We start from the raw sequence: 16,362 nt of genomic DNA on the forward strand, positions 1-16,362 counted from the left end.
CACGCACGCACGTCACGCACGCACGCACGGACACACACACGCACGCACGGACACACACACACGGACACGCACGGACACACGGACACACGCACGGCACGCACGGACAGACACACAGACATAAAAACAACAACGGTCAAGTTCTTCTATGGGGTGGGCGATATGGAATAATATAATATAATATAATATAAACACGATATTGTTTCAAGCAGTATTACGATACATGATAATATTTTTTCACGTGGTTTTTAAGGTTACTGTTCAAGTTACTTGACAATACATCCACCTACAAGGCAACAGAAACTAAAATAAGAGTTTAGTTAAACTGAAATTAAATTACATTAGGCTAACACAACCGTCGTTGTACAAAAGTATACATTAAGGTATAGAACTGCAAATTATAGATTGTGCGTCACTGTATCAGGATATATACCATATCTGTGAATATATTGGATCACGATGCGATATTTATAATTATATCGCCTACCCCTACCGCCCCCTACCGCCCCCTACCGCCTATACCCCTATAAGTTCTTATCCCAAATAAGTAATTATGGAGTCTGGCCAGGGCAGAGGGGCCTTTTGTGGCGGTTCTGGACAACCGTGGGTCCGACCGACTCGACACCGGGCACTGCACACACACACACACACACACACACACACACTTGGTGCATTTATAGTAAGATATATATATATATCTAACCCATGTAGATGCTGTACACCGTCATGCCTCCTCCTACACTAACCCATGTAGATGCTGTACACCACCATGCCTCCTCCTACACTAACCCATGTAGATGCTGTACACCGCCATGCCTCCTACACTGACCCATGTAGATGCTGTACACCGTCATGCCTCCTACACTGACCCATGTAGATGCTGTACACCGTCATGCCTCCTACGCTGACCCATGTAGATGCTGTACACCATCATGCCTCCTCCTACACTGACCCATGTAGATGCTGTACACCACCATGCCTCCTCCTACACTGACCCATGTAGATGCTGTACACCGTCATGCCTCCTACGCTGACCCATGTAGATGCTGTACACCGTCATGCCTCCTCCTACACTGACCCATGTAGATGCTGTACACCGTCATGCCTCCTACGCTGACCCATGTAGATGCTGTACACCGTCATGCCTCCTCCTACACTGACCCATGTAGATGCTGTACACCGTCATGCCTCCTACGCTGACCCATGTAGATGCTGTACACCGTCATGCCTCCTCCTACGCTGACCCATGTAGATGCTGTACACCGTCATGCCTCCTCCTACGCTGACCCATGTAGATGCTGTACACCGTCATGCCTCCTCCTACGCTGACCCATGTAGATGCTGTACACCGTCATGCCTCCTCCTACACTGACCCATGTAGATGCTGTACACCGTCATGCCTCCTCCTACACTGACCCATGTAGATGCTGTACACCGTCATGCCTCCTACACTGACCCATGTAGATGCTGTACACCGTCATGCCTCCTACACTGACCCATGTAGATGCTGTACACCGCCATGCCTCCTACACTGACCCATGTAGATGCTGTACACCGTCATGCCTCCTACACTGACCCATGTAGATGCTGTACACCGTCATGCCTCCTCCTACACTGACCCATGTAGATGCTGTACACCGTCATGCCTCCTCCTACACTTACCCATGTAGATGCTGTACACCGTCATGCCTCCTCCTACACTGACCCATGTAGATGCTGTACACCGTCATGCCTCCTCCTACACTGACCCATGTAGATGCTGTACACCGTCATGCCTCCTACACTGACCCATGTAGATGCTGTACACCGTCATGCCTCCTCCTACACTGACCCATGTAGATGCTGTACACCGTCATGCCTCCTCCTACACTGACCCATGTAGATGCTGTACACCGTCATGCCTCCTCCTACACTGACCCATGTAGATGCTGTACACTGTCATGCCTCCTACACTGACCCATGTAGATGCTGTACACCGTAATGCCTCCTACACTGACCCATGTAGATGCTGTACACCGTCATGCCTCCTACACTGACCCATGTAGATGCTGTACACCGCCATGCCTCCTACACTGACCCATGTAGATGCTGTACACCGTCATGCCTCCTCCTACACTGACCCATGTAGATGCTGTACACCGTCATGCCTCCTACACTGACCCATGTAGATGCTGTACACCGTCATGCCTCCTCCTACACTGACCCATGTAGATGCTGTACACCGTCATGCCTCCTACACTGACCCATGTAGATGCTGTACACCGCCATGCCTCCTACACTGACCCATGTAGATGCTGTACACCGTCATGCCTCCTCCTACACTGACCCATGTAGATGCTGTACACCATCATGCCTCCTACACTGACCCATGTAGATGCTGTACACCGTCATGCCTCCTACACTGACCCATGTAGATGCTGTACACCGTCATGCCTCCTACACTGACCCATGTAGATGCTGTACACCGTCATGCCTCCTACACTGACCCATGTAGATGCTGTACACCGCCATGCCTCCTACACTGACCCATGTAGATGCTGTACACCGCCATGCCTCCTCCTACACTGACCCATGTAGATGCTGTACACCATCATGCCTCCTACACTGACCCATGTAGATGCTGTACACCGTCATGCCTCCTACACTGACCCATGTAGATGCTGTACACCGTCATGCCTCCTACACTGACCCATGTAGATGCTGTACACCACCATGCCTCCTCCTACACTGACCCATGTAGATGCTGTACACCGTCATGCCTCCTACACTGACCCATGTAGATGCTGTACACCGTCATGCCTCCTCCTACACTGACCCATGTAGATGCTGTACACCATCATGCCTCCTACACTGACCCATGTAGATGCTGTACACCGTCATGCCTCCTACACTGACCCATGTAGATGCTGTACACCGTCATGCCTCCTACACTGACCCATGTAGATGCTGTACACCGCCATGCCTCCTCCTACACTGACCCATGTAGATGCTGTACACCATCATGCCTCCTACACTGACCCATGTAGATGCTGTACACCGTCATGCCTCCTACACTGACCCATGTAGATGCTGTACACCATCATGCCTCCTACACTGACCCATGTAGATGCTGTACACCGTCATGCCTCCTCCTACACTGACCCATGTAGATGCTGTACACCATCATGCCTCCTACACTGACCCATGTAGATGCTGTACACCGTCATGCCTCCTCCTACACTGACCCATGTAGATGCTGTACACCGTCATGCCTCCTCCTACACTGACCCATGTAGATGCTGTACACTGTCATGCCTCCTACACTGACCCATGTAGATGCTGTACACCGTAATGCCTCCTACACTGACCCATGTAGATGCTGTACACCGTCATGCCTCCTACACTGACCCATGTAGATGCTGTACACCGCCATGCCTCCTACACTGACCCATGTAGATGCTGTACACCGTCATGCCTCCTCCTACACTGACCCATGTAGATGCTGTACACCGTCATGCCTCCTACACTGACCCATGTAGATGCTGTACACCGTCATGCCTCCTCCTACACTGACCCATGTAGATGCTGTACACCGTCATGCCTCCTACACTGACCCATGTAGATGCTGTACACCGCCATGCCTCCTACACTGACCCATGTAGATGCTGTACACCGTCATGCCTCCTCCTACACTGACCCATGTAGATGCTGTACACCGTCATGCCTCCTACACTGACCCATGTAGATGCTGTACACCGTCATGCCTCCTACACTGACCCATGTAGATGCTGTACACCGTCATGCCTCCTACACTGACCCATGTAGATGCTGTACACCGTCATGCCTCCTACACTGACCCATGTAGATGCTGTACACCGCCATGCCTCCTACACTGACCCATGTAGATGCTGTACACCGCCATGCCTCCTCCTACACTGACCCATGTAGATGCTGTACACCATCATGCCTCCTACACTGACCCATGTAGATGCTGTACACCGTCATGCCTCCTACACTGACCCATGTAGATGCTGTACACCGTCATGCCTCCTACACTGACCCATGTAGATGCTGTACACCACCATGCCTCCTCCTACACTGACCCATGTAGATGCTGTACACCGTCATGCCTCCTACACTGACCCATGTAGATGCTGTACACCGTCATGCCTCCTCCTACACTGACCCATGTAGATGCTGTACACCATCATGCCTCCTACACTGACCCATGTAGATGCTGTACACCGTCATGCCTCCTACACTGACCCATGTAGATGCTGTACACCGTCATGCCTCCTACACTGACCCATGTAGATGCTGTACACCGCCATGCCTCCTCCTACACTGACCCATGTAGATGCTGTACACCATCATGCCTCCTACACTGACCCATGTAGATGCTGTACACCGTCATGCCTCCTACACTGACCCATGTAGATGCTGTACACCATCATGCCTCCTACACTGACCCATGTAGATGCTGTACACCGTCATGCCTCCTCCTACACTGACCCATGTAGATGCTGTACACCATCATGCCTCCTACACTGACCCATGTAGATGCTGTACACCGTCATGCCTCCTCCTACACTGACCCATGTAGATGCTGTACACCGTCATGCCTCCTCCTACACTGACCCATGTAGATGCTGTACACCGCCATGCCTCCTACACTGACCCATGTAGATGCTGTACACCGTCATGCCTCCTACACTGACCCATGTAGATGCTGTACACCGTCATGCCTCCTACACTGACCCATGTAGATGCTGTACACCGTCATGCCTCCTCCTACACTGACCCATGTAGATGCTGTACACCGTCATGCCTCCTACACTGACCCATGTAGATGCTGTACACCGTCATGCCTCCTACACTGACCCATGTAGATGCTGTACACCATCATGCCTCCTACACTGACCCATGTAGATGCTGTACACCATCATGCCTCCTACACTGACCCATGTAGATGCTGTACACCGTCATGCCTCCTACACTGACCCATGTAGATGCTGTACACCGTCATGCCTCCTACACTGACCCATGTAGATGCTCTACACCGTCATGCCTCCTACACTGACCCATGTAGATGCTGTACACCATCATGCCTCCTACACTGACCCATGTAGATGCTGTACACCACCATGCCTCCTCCTACACTGACCCATGTAGATGCTGTACACCGCCATGCCTCCTACACTGACCCATGTAGATGCTGTACACCATCATGCCTCCTCCTACACTGACCCATGTAGATGCTGTACACCATCATGCCTCCTACGCTGGCTGCCAGGACGTTCTTGATGACCTCCAGCCTCTTGCGTCGGTAGAACCGCCTCTCCTCCTCCTCCTCGTCATACTCTGCCTGCGGGCCCAGGAACTCTTCCATCTGACACACGGGACAGGGTGGAGGACATGAGGGGAGGACATGGGGACAGGGTGGAGGACATGAGGGGAGGACATGAGGACAGGGTGGAGGACATGAGGGGAGGACATGGGGACAGGGTGGAGGACATGAGGACAGGGTGGAGGACATGAGGGGAGGACATGGGAACAGGGTGGAGGACATGAGGGGAGGACATGGGGACAGGGTGGAGGACATGAGGGGAGGACATGGGGACAGGGTGGAGGACATGAGGGGAGGACATGGGGACAGGGTGGAGGACATGAGGACAGGGTGGAGGACATGAGAGGAGGACATGAGGACAGGGTGGAGGACATGAGGGGAGGACATGGGGACAGGGTGGAGGACATGAGGGGAGGACATGAGGACAGGGTGGAGGACATGAGAGGAGGACATGAGGACAGGGTGGAGGACATGAGGGGAGGACATGAGGACAGGGTGGAGGACATGAGGGGAGGACATGGGGATAGGGTGGAGGACATGAGAGGAGGACATGAGGACAGGGTGGAGGACATGAGGGGAGGACATGAGGACATGAGGACAGGGTGGAGGATATGAGGGGAGGACATGGGGACAGGGTGGAGGACATGGGGACAGGGTGGAGGACATGGGGACAGGGTGGAGGACATGAGAGGAGGACATGAGGACAGGGTGGAGGACATGAGGGGAGGACATGAGGACATGAGGACAGGGTGGAGGATATGAGGGGAGGACATGGGGACAGGGTGGAGGACATGGGGACAGGGTGGAGGACATGGGGACAGGGTGGAGGACATGGGGACAGGGTGGAGGACATGGGGACAGGGTGGAGGACATGAGGGGAGGACATGAGGACATGAGGACAGGGTGGAGGACATGAGGGGAGGACATGAGGACATGGGGACATGGGGACAGGGTGGAGCACATGAGAGGAGGACATGAGGACAGGGTGGAGGACATGAGGGGAGGACATGGGGACAGGGTGGAGGACATGAGGGGAGGACATGGGGACAGGGTGGAGGACATGAGGGGAGGACATGGGGACAGGGTGGAGGATATGAGGGGAGGACATGGGGACAGGGTGGAGGACATGGGGACAGGGTGGAGGACATGGGGACAGGGTGGAGGACATGGGGACAGGGTGGAGGACATGAGGACAGGGTGGAGGACATGGGGACAGGGTGGAGGACATGAGGACAGGGTGGAGGACATGAGGGGAGGACATGGGGACAGGGTGGAGGACATGGGGACAGGGTGGAGGACATGAGGACAGGGTGGAGGACATGGGGACAGGGTGGAGGATATGAGGGGAGGACATGGGGACAGGGTGGAGGACATGGGGACAGGGTGGAGGACATGAGGACAGGGTGGAGGACATGGGGACAGGGTGGAGGACATGAGGACAGGGTGGAGGACATGAGGACAGGGTGGAGGACATGGGGACAGGGTGGAGGACATGGGGACAGGGTGGAGGACATGGGGACAGGGTGGAGGACATGGGGACAGGGTGGAGGACATGGGGACAGGGTGGAGGACATGGGGACAGGGTGGAGGACATGAGGACAGGGTGGAGGACATGGGGACAGGGTGGAGGACATGAGGGGAGGACATGAGGACAGGGTGGAGGATATGGGGACAGGGTGGAGGATATGGGGACAGGGTGGAGGACATGAGGACAGGGTGGAGGACATGGGGACAGGGTGGAGGACATGGGGACAGGGTGGAGGACATGGGGACAGGGTGGAGGACATGAGGACAGGGTGGAGGACATGGGGACAGGGTGGAGGACATGAGGGGAGGACATGAGGACAGGGTGGAGGATATGAGGGGAGGACATGGGGACAGGGTGGAGGAATGAGGGGAGGACATGAGGACATGAGGACAGTGCAGATCAGTCAATTAGACGTTTGCCGAGGCTAGCAACCACCTTAAGTGCTCGTTGGATATCACTCAATGACCGCAATGCAGGAGGCAGCAGGAGGTTGCTTAAAACGAGCGCTTCCAAACTCCCACACATAGAAAAATAATCACCTGCAAGGAATTTATTGACAGGAAGTACAGCTCATAAGCTTGTCTGCCGTGGATTTCTATGCAACAAACACTTTGCAGATAGAAAGAGGATAATTCAATGGAGAAGTTGCAGTGCGACAACGCAAGCGTATGTACGTGAGCGTGGTCCCGTGAATTTGTTGCGCGCGTGCTCGTTACGTGCACACGCCCCCCGCGGCTCACCAGACCTGGATTCTGTTTAGCTTCTTTTTTTTTACGCTTGCATTGTTGCGCCCCTCTTCAACAGACCTGGAGGAGACCTGTGTTGATCCAGACCTGGAGGAGACCTGTGCTGATCCAGACCCTATTCAACAGACCTGGAGGAGACCTGTGTTGATCCAGACCTGGAGGAGACCTGTGCTGATCCAGACCCTCTTCAACAGACCTGGAGGAGACCTGTGCTGATCCAGACCCTCTTCAGCAGACCTGGAGGAGACCTGTGTTGATCCAGACCCTCTTCAACAGACCTGGAGGAGACCTGTGTTGATCCAGACCCTCTTCAACAGACCTGGAGGAGACCTGTGTTGATCCAGACCTGGAGGAGACCTGTGCTGATCCAGACCTGGAGGAGACCTGTGTTGATCCAGGCAACAACGCCTGCGTTCCTCGCTTCCCGTTTGCAAGGCCCTTTATGCATTTAACCCATTCGCGGGAACCCCTTTTGGTGTTTTAACTAAGCATTATGTTATACTTTAGCTATTGAAAAATAGCAGATCTACAAGCTCATAGCGCGCCACCGAGTGACGCGCAATGAACTTGTAGGTCTGCTATTTTTGAAAAATCGTAAAAATGCGGCACAAATCTTTGAATATATATTCTTTCAGAGCCAACGTTTTTTTTATTTTGACGTCAGGCCTAAATGGGATAAATGAGCGGCTCTTACCGGCTCCTCCGCGTTCCCCTCTGGGTCGACGTTAACCAGCTGGGCGTCAGGGTGGTCCATCTCTGGGACTATCTCCTCTGCATCCGCTCCCTCCATCTGACAGCCAGGAGGAGGAGTTTACACCAAGTTTAATATCATACCGTATATTTTTATGATTTCTTTGGCATATATCAGTGCTATTGAACACCCTTCAGTTTATGTCTGTGTGTTGGTTAAAAAGCAATATATTGAACCAATATAAAGCGCCTTGGACAACACCTCTTAACTCCATTGGACCCTCAAACTGTCTGCTAATGCAACTAACTCCACCACCTCTCTCTCCCCCTCTCATGCAAGTCATTTGACAATATATAAAGTCACAATATCAACTTTGACGAGGCAGTATTGTCATATTTTTAGTTACGTGGTTAGGTGGTTAGTAACACGCACGTTAGCTGACATTTATGCTTCCATTTGGAAGGGTGCTTATAGTTATCCCGAACCTGTACATTACTACTTTTGACATGATTGACTGTTATAAAACAGCATTCAGAGGCAACATCCTTAAGATACATCTGGGCAATTCAGGGCTCGATACAACCAGGAGGACCTAATAGTGCTGGCCTTTTGTGATTGTCTTTTAATGTCTCTTAATTACTGTATACTATAATCTTAATCAGCCAATATTTATTAGTATGGTTTAACTTGGGGATAAATTATCATAAAAATAAATCTCAGCTCACTGAGACAATGCCGCTGCTTGCAGTGTGGTCTTTAACCCATTCTGTACGGGAACCCCTTTTGGTGTTTTAAGCATTACGTTATACTTTAGCTATTGAAAAATAGCAGATCTACAACTTGTAGGTCTGCTATTTTTGAAAAATCGTGAAAATGTGGCGCAAATCTTTGAATATATATTCTTTCAGAGCGAATGTTTTTAACTTAAATCTTTGCTTCTGGGAGGTCCCTGGAACTATTTTCAGATGGGGGGTCGGTGGCCAATATTACATATAGTTTTTGGGGTCCTTGACATGAAATATTGAGCACCACTGATATAAAAACATGAGGTTTTTCAGAAAACTGTTAGGATTTAGAAGACATTTTTTTTAATTTCGACGTCAGGTTCGACGTCAGGTCTAAATGACCACCATATTATGTCAATTATTTTCTGGAATCCTGCCAAGTTCATATCCAGATTTCCTCCCTCTTCCACAGTTCACACAGTAGGCCTGAGGTCACTGTCTGTCACTCCTTCCATCTTTATATTTTACACAGGCGTCATGGGTGAGAGCTAGCTCTGGTCCATAGCTCTAATGCTGTTGCAATGCCGTTGGCTAGAGCAGGGGTTCTCAACGTTTTTGGCCGGGGACCCCCGGAAATGCTTTGGCAATGTCTCGGGACCCCCGCCCCGCCCCCTCCCGACCCCCAATATAAATTGACTGCTACAATAACCTTAAACCATTTTGGGCGGGAACCCCTTTTGGTGTTTTAAGCATTGTTATAATTTAGCTATTGAAAAATAGCAGATCTACAAGCTCATAGCGCGCCACCGAGTGGCGCGCTATGAACTTGTAGGTCTGCTATTTTTGAAAAATCGTGAATTTAAAAAAAAATAAAAATCTTTTTTCTTTTTTGGAAAATATTTTGGGGACCCCCCAAAATAATTTGGCGACCCCCCGAGGGGTCGCGACCCACGGGTTGAGAACCCCTGGGCTAGAGCTATGGACCAGAGGTAGGTGACAGCAAACTGTCAAAACCTCATCTTCAATGAGCCTACATTGCATGAAAAGTAGGCCTATGGCTCATACATCAATGACACAATCTGTGGTGATATTTAAGATTAATTCATTTTATATTTATTCAATTAAACCGACATGAAAGTCAATTAAGTCATGAGAAATTGTACACTAAATTAAAAAATAATAATAAACTCAGTTGAAAACCAGTTAGGAGGATTGTGTGTGTGTGTGTGTGTGTGTGAGACTGTGTGTGTGTGTGTGTGTGTGTGTGTGTGAGTGTGAGTGTGAGTGTGAGTGTGAGTGTGTGTGTGTGTGTGTGTGTGTGTGTGTGTGTGTGTGTGTGAGAGACTGTGTGTGGGACTGTGTGTGTGTGTCTGTGTGGGGGTATTTTTTATTATGATAGGCCAAATGTTAGTAAATGCAAAATAATAAGAGTTAAAAATACAAGCTAATGAATCCGTCGCTAGGGTATTGAATCAATACAATACTATTGATTGATAGGTGGGCGGTCAAGTGTCATTCGTCAAGAATGAAGTTCCGACTAGAGCAGACGTGTTTAGCCTAGTTACGGGTAAAACGAAACTTAACAGTAATATAAAGGTTATAACTTACATTAGTTGAGGTAACTTTGTTTGTTATGTGCCAGCATCTCTGCAATACTGCTCCATACTGACAGCCACACACACATATAGCATCTGTTAGTGTGTGTTAATAACAACAACAAATACATACTATACGAGAAAAGGATTTGGACTTACCATCTTTGCTGGTTATGCGCTGCCTGGATCATGGGTCGACTCTCATAGTTGAATGCTGATCACGTCTCATGATAGAACTATACACGATTCTTTTATTGGTACACTTCCCCTTTCTCACGTAAAAGTTAACCATAAATAAAAACTCCCGGCGGTGGAAATGAAACCTGTTCGTCTTCACTTCCCCAGAGAAGAGCCAAGAGAGAGGCTGTCTGCACTTCCCCAAACCACACACACACACACACGCTGGATTCTCTTAAAGATACAGAGCCCTATTTGCAATATTCTGATATATTATTTATGATGATTTCCTCTTTTGACTATAGTTGTGTATAATTCGTACGTCTCTTAATGTTTTGATGAATTGAAAATGGTGGGCCCTATTGTAAACAATAAAGTGTAATGCTTTAGTTTATGGTGTCGTCCACTCACAGTTAACAGCTTTTTTTAATTGAGTTGTAGGCTACTTGAAATGTACTGTAATTCTGCAAACTGTTAATAAATCAATCAATCAAAATGGTTCTCTAACTTTTTCATGTCAAGGACACCCAATGTAATGTATTTAATCGCGAAACCCCCATACAATATATGGATTGTTAAAATGTAAAACATTCAAAACCGATCAGCTATTTTCAAATAGCCAATGTTTAAGGTGAAAGTGCTTCAACTGATTTGGAATTTTGGATGCTATATGTTTCATTTTACATTTTTGCTCTGGCAGCCTATTCAAAAATACCAGATTATGGGCTCCATCTTGCGCCACCCCTTCCCCTAAACTTAATTGCCATTTTTTACTATTTTAAAACATTTAAAAATAGTAACTAACCAATCTACATCGACACGTTGTTAGCTTGTAGATCGGCTATTTGTACTATTTTAAAATGGTAAAAAAAAAACACATTTAGGGATAAGGGGTGGCGCAAGATATAGGGCATAGACTATAAGCCACTATTTTTTAATAATCTTGAAAGTGTGAGAACTAGATTTAGAAGGCATTTGTAGAATTGACCTCAGGTTAACTCAACTGACCCCTAGTTCCCCTTAAAGGACTTCTTTGAGAACTGTTCTAGTGTGCCTATTTCCATTAAATAGCAAAAGGACACAGATTAACGTTTATTACACACATTTTGTGCAGTTGTAACAATAATGCACATTTAAACAAATAAACAATTCCATTTATATGGCAATGTAAGGACGATAAGTAAAACCAGTGCAATGCCACTCAACAAACATGGTCCACAAATATGATGCAGTCTATATCTAGACAACCATACGCTCCCAGTCCATCATAACCAAAGCAAATGAATGACATACATTTTTTAACTGATTACCGTACATGTAAAACAAATCAAAATCAGACACACATTGTGATATTATGACAGAACTGACTGAAAGTGTAAATGAAGTAGTGTCTCTGGTATAAAATTAATAGTTTTTGCTGAACAGTATTTTGTTGTCTCTCCAATGCTCGGCTTCACCTCTCCGAACTCAAGAGCTTTTCCAAATAGTTCCTAGACTTGTTTTACCTGCTTGGGGGAGGAGGGGAGGGGGGGGGGGGGCAATACGACAGGTAGGCAGTAGGCAAGGTTTTAAGACGTTCCCAGAGGTCTTTGAATGTCTGTTGATGACATCCTTGAGGAGTTGAGTGGCTGGCTCCAAACTCTGGACTCTCGGGTACAGGTGAATGCAATTACATAGAATTGTTGGAACTGTCCCAGACATCCCCGAGGTCAGACCCTCACCTCACCCAACCCTCAGATGCACCACAACCTTCTCCAAACATGTCCTCGGCTTCCTCCACCGTGGCACCTGCAACGGTTTCTCTCGCTCTCGACGTCAGCATGATGATATAACTTAAAAGATGTGTAGCCCAGTGTCCACCGTTCTCTCATTTAGACCACCGTTACTCAACGTCGGGTCCAGGGACCACCACGGGTAAAGAAATCTCCAAATGGACCACACTCGACGTTGCAAAAATCACAGGTCTGTAACTCTTGAGGTACAAATGGGTAGTGGGGGGCCTGGGTGTAATTGAATGCAATGCACTAACCCCTACAAATGAGTTATTTAAGAAAAGTACAGCAGCACACAGATACAAGCCTGCTCCATAGTTCCAGCAGTTGGCACTACTGGGGGTTACGAGCAAAGCTGAGGCACAGCCTATCCAAATGATTACGAACACTGCATGCAGAGTTCAGTGCAGTAATGTATTGCCTTACCTAGTTTAGAAGTAAACGCCGGCATCACAATAAACACTAAAACACAATACAGTATCCTTTTTAACAGATTACTCCAGAGCAGCGTAATCTAGTAAGAGAGAGGCGACACTATAGCGTTGACTCCCATTGTAACAATGGAATGCGGAAGTGCTCATTCCATCTCAATGGGATAGTTCAAGCCATAGGAGCAATGTTTGGAACTATTAGCCTGGTTAATAAACCAGACCGAATCAGCCGTTGGCAAAAAAAAGTTGCCTACCAGCGGATTACGGTCTGGCGAGGCTCAGTAGCACGCCTCTTTCCTACAGCAGAGAACAGGTCGGACCAATCGGGACACGGTATGCAATATAGGCGGGCTTTGGTACAGTGACGTTCAATGCTTGAGACTTTTGACTGACAGTAGCTCTGACCAATTGCGTCAAAGAGAAAATGTTCCCCGGGAAATGAAATCCAAGTGGAGCCAGCCCAGACTGATATACCGCGACAGTGTTGTGTGATATTAGTCTGGCTTATTAGCCAGGCTATGGAACTATAGCCCATAGGCACCCGCTTTGCGGTGAGATCAAAGCGTGTCGCTACTCTCCTACTCTACACTCTGCTCCAGAAATGCTTGCTTCTTGTAATAGCCTAATAAGTGAAACAGGATCGTTTGTTTTTTCCCCAATTATCTTTGTGGGGAATTCTGATCAAATAGGCTTCTTGGTATTCTCCAAGATCGACGGATATCCATGTTTATTGCCGAGTTTCTAAATGAATGATCAATCACGCTACAGGTGACATAACACATGAAGCAGGAGGCATCCGGAACTGGACACAAGTCATACGAAAAAATATATAATTTTACATGACTATTCTAAAATCAATTTATTACAAAACCTAATAGAATTCAGATGTATTTCTCATGCTTATTTTTATTTTGTCAGTTGTAATGTAAGAATTATTTTTGAACATAATTTAAAAAGAAATGAGGAGCACTAGCCCCTATCCTATGTCCAGCTTTGAGGGTGTCTACAAACACAAACATTGTCCTAACACAAACATTTAATGCCATTGAAAATGTCCGTGTAAACGCAAACATTGAAGACAAAAAATGAGGACGCAAAATTGTGATTGGCCGGAATGAGATGATGTATGATGATAAGAGCGCCTCTCACTTCACACGGGTGTGATTTTATTGAACATAAAGTGTATAGGGACGGCCCCCCTCAAGCCGCCCTCTCAAATCCGCCTAGGGTTCTCAAGTCAAAAACGTGTGGGGCATCCCCGATATGGACCCTCCCTCTCAGAGTTACAGACCCGTAGGCGTCCATTTGGACCCCACGTTGAGAACCAGTGATTTCTTTTTATATACAATCCAGAATGTTAGGAACCCTTTTCCATTGTCCCCTCAAAATGGCCCTCCTTCCTCTTCTCCCCTCTCAGACTCTAGCCACTGCCGACGGCCGACTTCCTCATCATCTCCTCGTCCTGGACGGACAGCTCGGTCAGCTTGCGGCCCAGCCTCTCGTGCAGGTCCAGGTACTTGGCCACGCAGCGGTCTAGGCACACAGCCTCGCCCTTCGACAGCTCTGCCTCCTTGTAGTGCGGGGGAACACATTTCCTGTGGCACGCGTTGGTCATCCTGGAATATATACATTACATACATATATACATTATATGCAGTCAGTTTTTGCAAGTTGCCTCAAAAATGACTCTGATTAATTGAAAATGGTGGGCCCTATTGTAAACAAGTGTAATGCTTTATGCAGTTTTTGTACTTGAAATGTACTGTAATTCTGCAAACTAGCATGACTGAGGTCATTTTTACCGTTTTTTTTTTAAAGATTTTGAAGTTAATTACCCTTCCATGACCATCATCATTCCATCATCTCAGAAATGTTTGACATCTGAAACATGATCTAAATGATCATGATTTAAGCACATGCTACTTGTGTCTGCTTTGACTTCAGTTAGCCCAAACATTTAGACTCTCGTAGAGTTTTTTTTCGATTCTGACGAATCTCTCGTCAGAATCGAAAAAAACCTCTACGAGAGTCTAAATGTTTGGGCTAGACTTCAGTCATGCTACTTGCTAGTGTTAATAAATCAATCAATAACATTTCTAGACTAGTCACTTACAGAGCAAGAGGCCGTTTGCTATGTTATTAAAATAATGATTTTTGTATAACGTTCAGACAACAATATGAATAAAGCCATTCATTCATACATACATTGTGCAACATTTTGTCAGTCAACGATGCCTGCTTGAATCAGCCTGCTGCGACAACTAGATGATAGCATGCATGTCACAGAATACAGATCCGTCTAAAAACATCAGCTGTCTTATACCAATAATCAATTCATTTTTTTAAACCAAAAAACATGCACAAATGTTAATTAAAGTCGGGGAATACTGCAGCGCGTCCCGTGATGTACATTAAGATGCATGGACGGGTAGTACGGCTAAGCCACCGGTTATTAGCCGGCTTGCTACTTTTAGCATTTTAAAGCATTATTTTACCTATTATACATGTCCGCCATCATCTCCACTTCTAACTCCGCCGCCAGCTGCTGAGCTTTCATGGGATCCATGATGTCTATAGTCTGTGAAGACCCAACAACAACCGACACGGACACCGGGTCAGCTTCTGTTCTGATGCTGCTTGTGTCGAGAAACAGATCCGTTTCACTGTAACCTTCAAACCCTCTCTCTGCACAGAACACACGTGCGCCTTGTTTCACCCGGTCCGCAACAGAGGGCGCACACACTTCCGCTACCAATAAAGTTGTGATGAACAGCCATAGAGTATAGTGAACAGCTGAGAGGGAGGGGAAGAAAAGAGAAAAGCACTACTTTGTATTATTGAATAATTGCTCTCTCTCTCTTATATATTTATATTGGCCATTGATATGACGTCTTACGTAATTTGATTGGCATTGGTATGATGACATCTTACATCATCATTTTAGCCTTGAGCGTCACAGTCCCGTGGCCCGCCCCCTTTCATGGCCCGGGATTTAATTTGATTCATTTTTCCATTTTTATTTAAAGGCCTCGGACAAAACTAACTCAGCTCCTGACAAATCCTGACAATAAACACAATGTTTGGGGCCGAATAAATAATTAGAAAGAAGAAAAACTCTTAAAGAAAATTGTTGTACTCCACCCTGTTTTTCTTCTAACTATTTGTTTGACTCTGAGTCATGTCAAGGTCATGTCACCATGACTCAGCCATAATAACCATATAAGGAGTTTGGTCCCAATGCAGCTTACACCCAAATATGGTCTAACCTGAACCTCATGTGTCATGGCACGAGGCGCAATGCCCATATATGGACTGATGACATCACATATCTCTATATGGGCATAAAAGGACCGACAGATAACAGAGTATTTCCC

The 16,362-nt window shown here is 47.5% G+C and overlaps 2 protein-coding genes across 2 annotated transcripts in view; both read right to left on the minus strand.

Moving 5' to 3' along the window:
• The window catches only part of unc93b1 (unc-93 homolog B1, TLR signaling regulator), a gene marked incomplete at its 3' end in the record, with an annotated part of 36,999 nt that extends 26,096 nt beyond the window's left edge, over positions 1–10,903 (minus strand). Inside the window, exons 1-4 of the mRNA XM_079499561.1 lie at positions 10,768–10,903; positions 10,622–10,678; positions 8,292–8,387; positions 5,241–5,365 (exon numbers count right to left, since the gene is read on the minus strand). Coding sequence (XP_079355687.1) covers positions 5,241–5,365; positions 8,292–8,387; positions 10,622–10,678; positions 10,768–10,770 — 281 coding nt within the window. The 5' untranslated portion in view covers positions 10,771–10,903. The remainder of the gene's footprint in view (positions 1–5,240; positions 5,366–8,291; positions 8,388–10,621; positions 10,679–10,767) is intronic.
• A 961-nt stretch (positions 10,904–11,864) lies between these two features.
• Positions 11,865–15,758, minus strand: timm10 (translocase of inner mitochondrial membrane 10 homolog (yeast)). Its single transcript, XM_079499308.1, has 2 exons — positions 15,484–15,758; positions 11,865–14,604 (listed from the first exon to the last, which is right to left on the minus strand). The coding sequence occupies exons 1-2, from the start codon at positions 15,552–15,554 to the stop codon at positions 14,409–14,411; spliced, it is 267 nt and encodes an 88-aa protein (XP_079355434.1). The 5' UTR covers positions 15,555–15,758; the 3' UTR covers positions 11,865–14,408.
• Between the last annotated feature and the right edge of the window lie 604 nt (positions 15,759–16,362).

This window comes from Electrona antarctica, assembly GCF_951216825.1.
Source record: "Electrona antarctica genome assembly, chromosome: 4".
NCBI classification, from domain to species: Eukaryota; Metazoa; Chordata; class Actinopteri; order Myctophiformes; family Myctophidae; genus Electrona; species Electrona antarctica.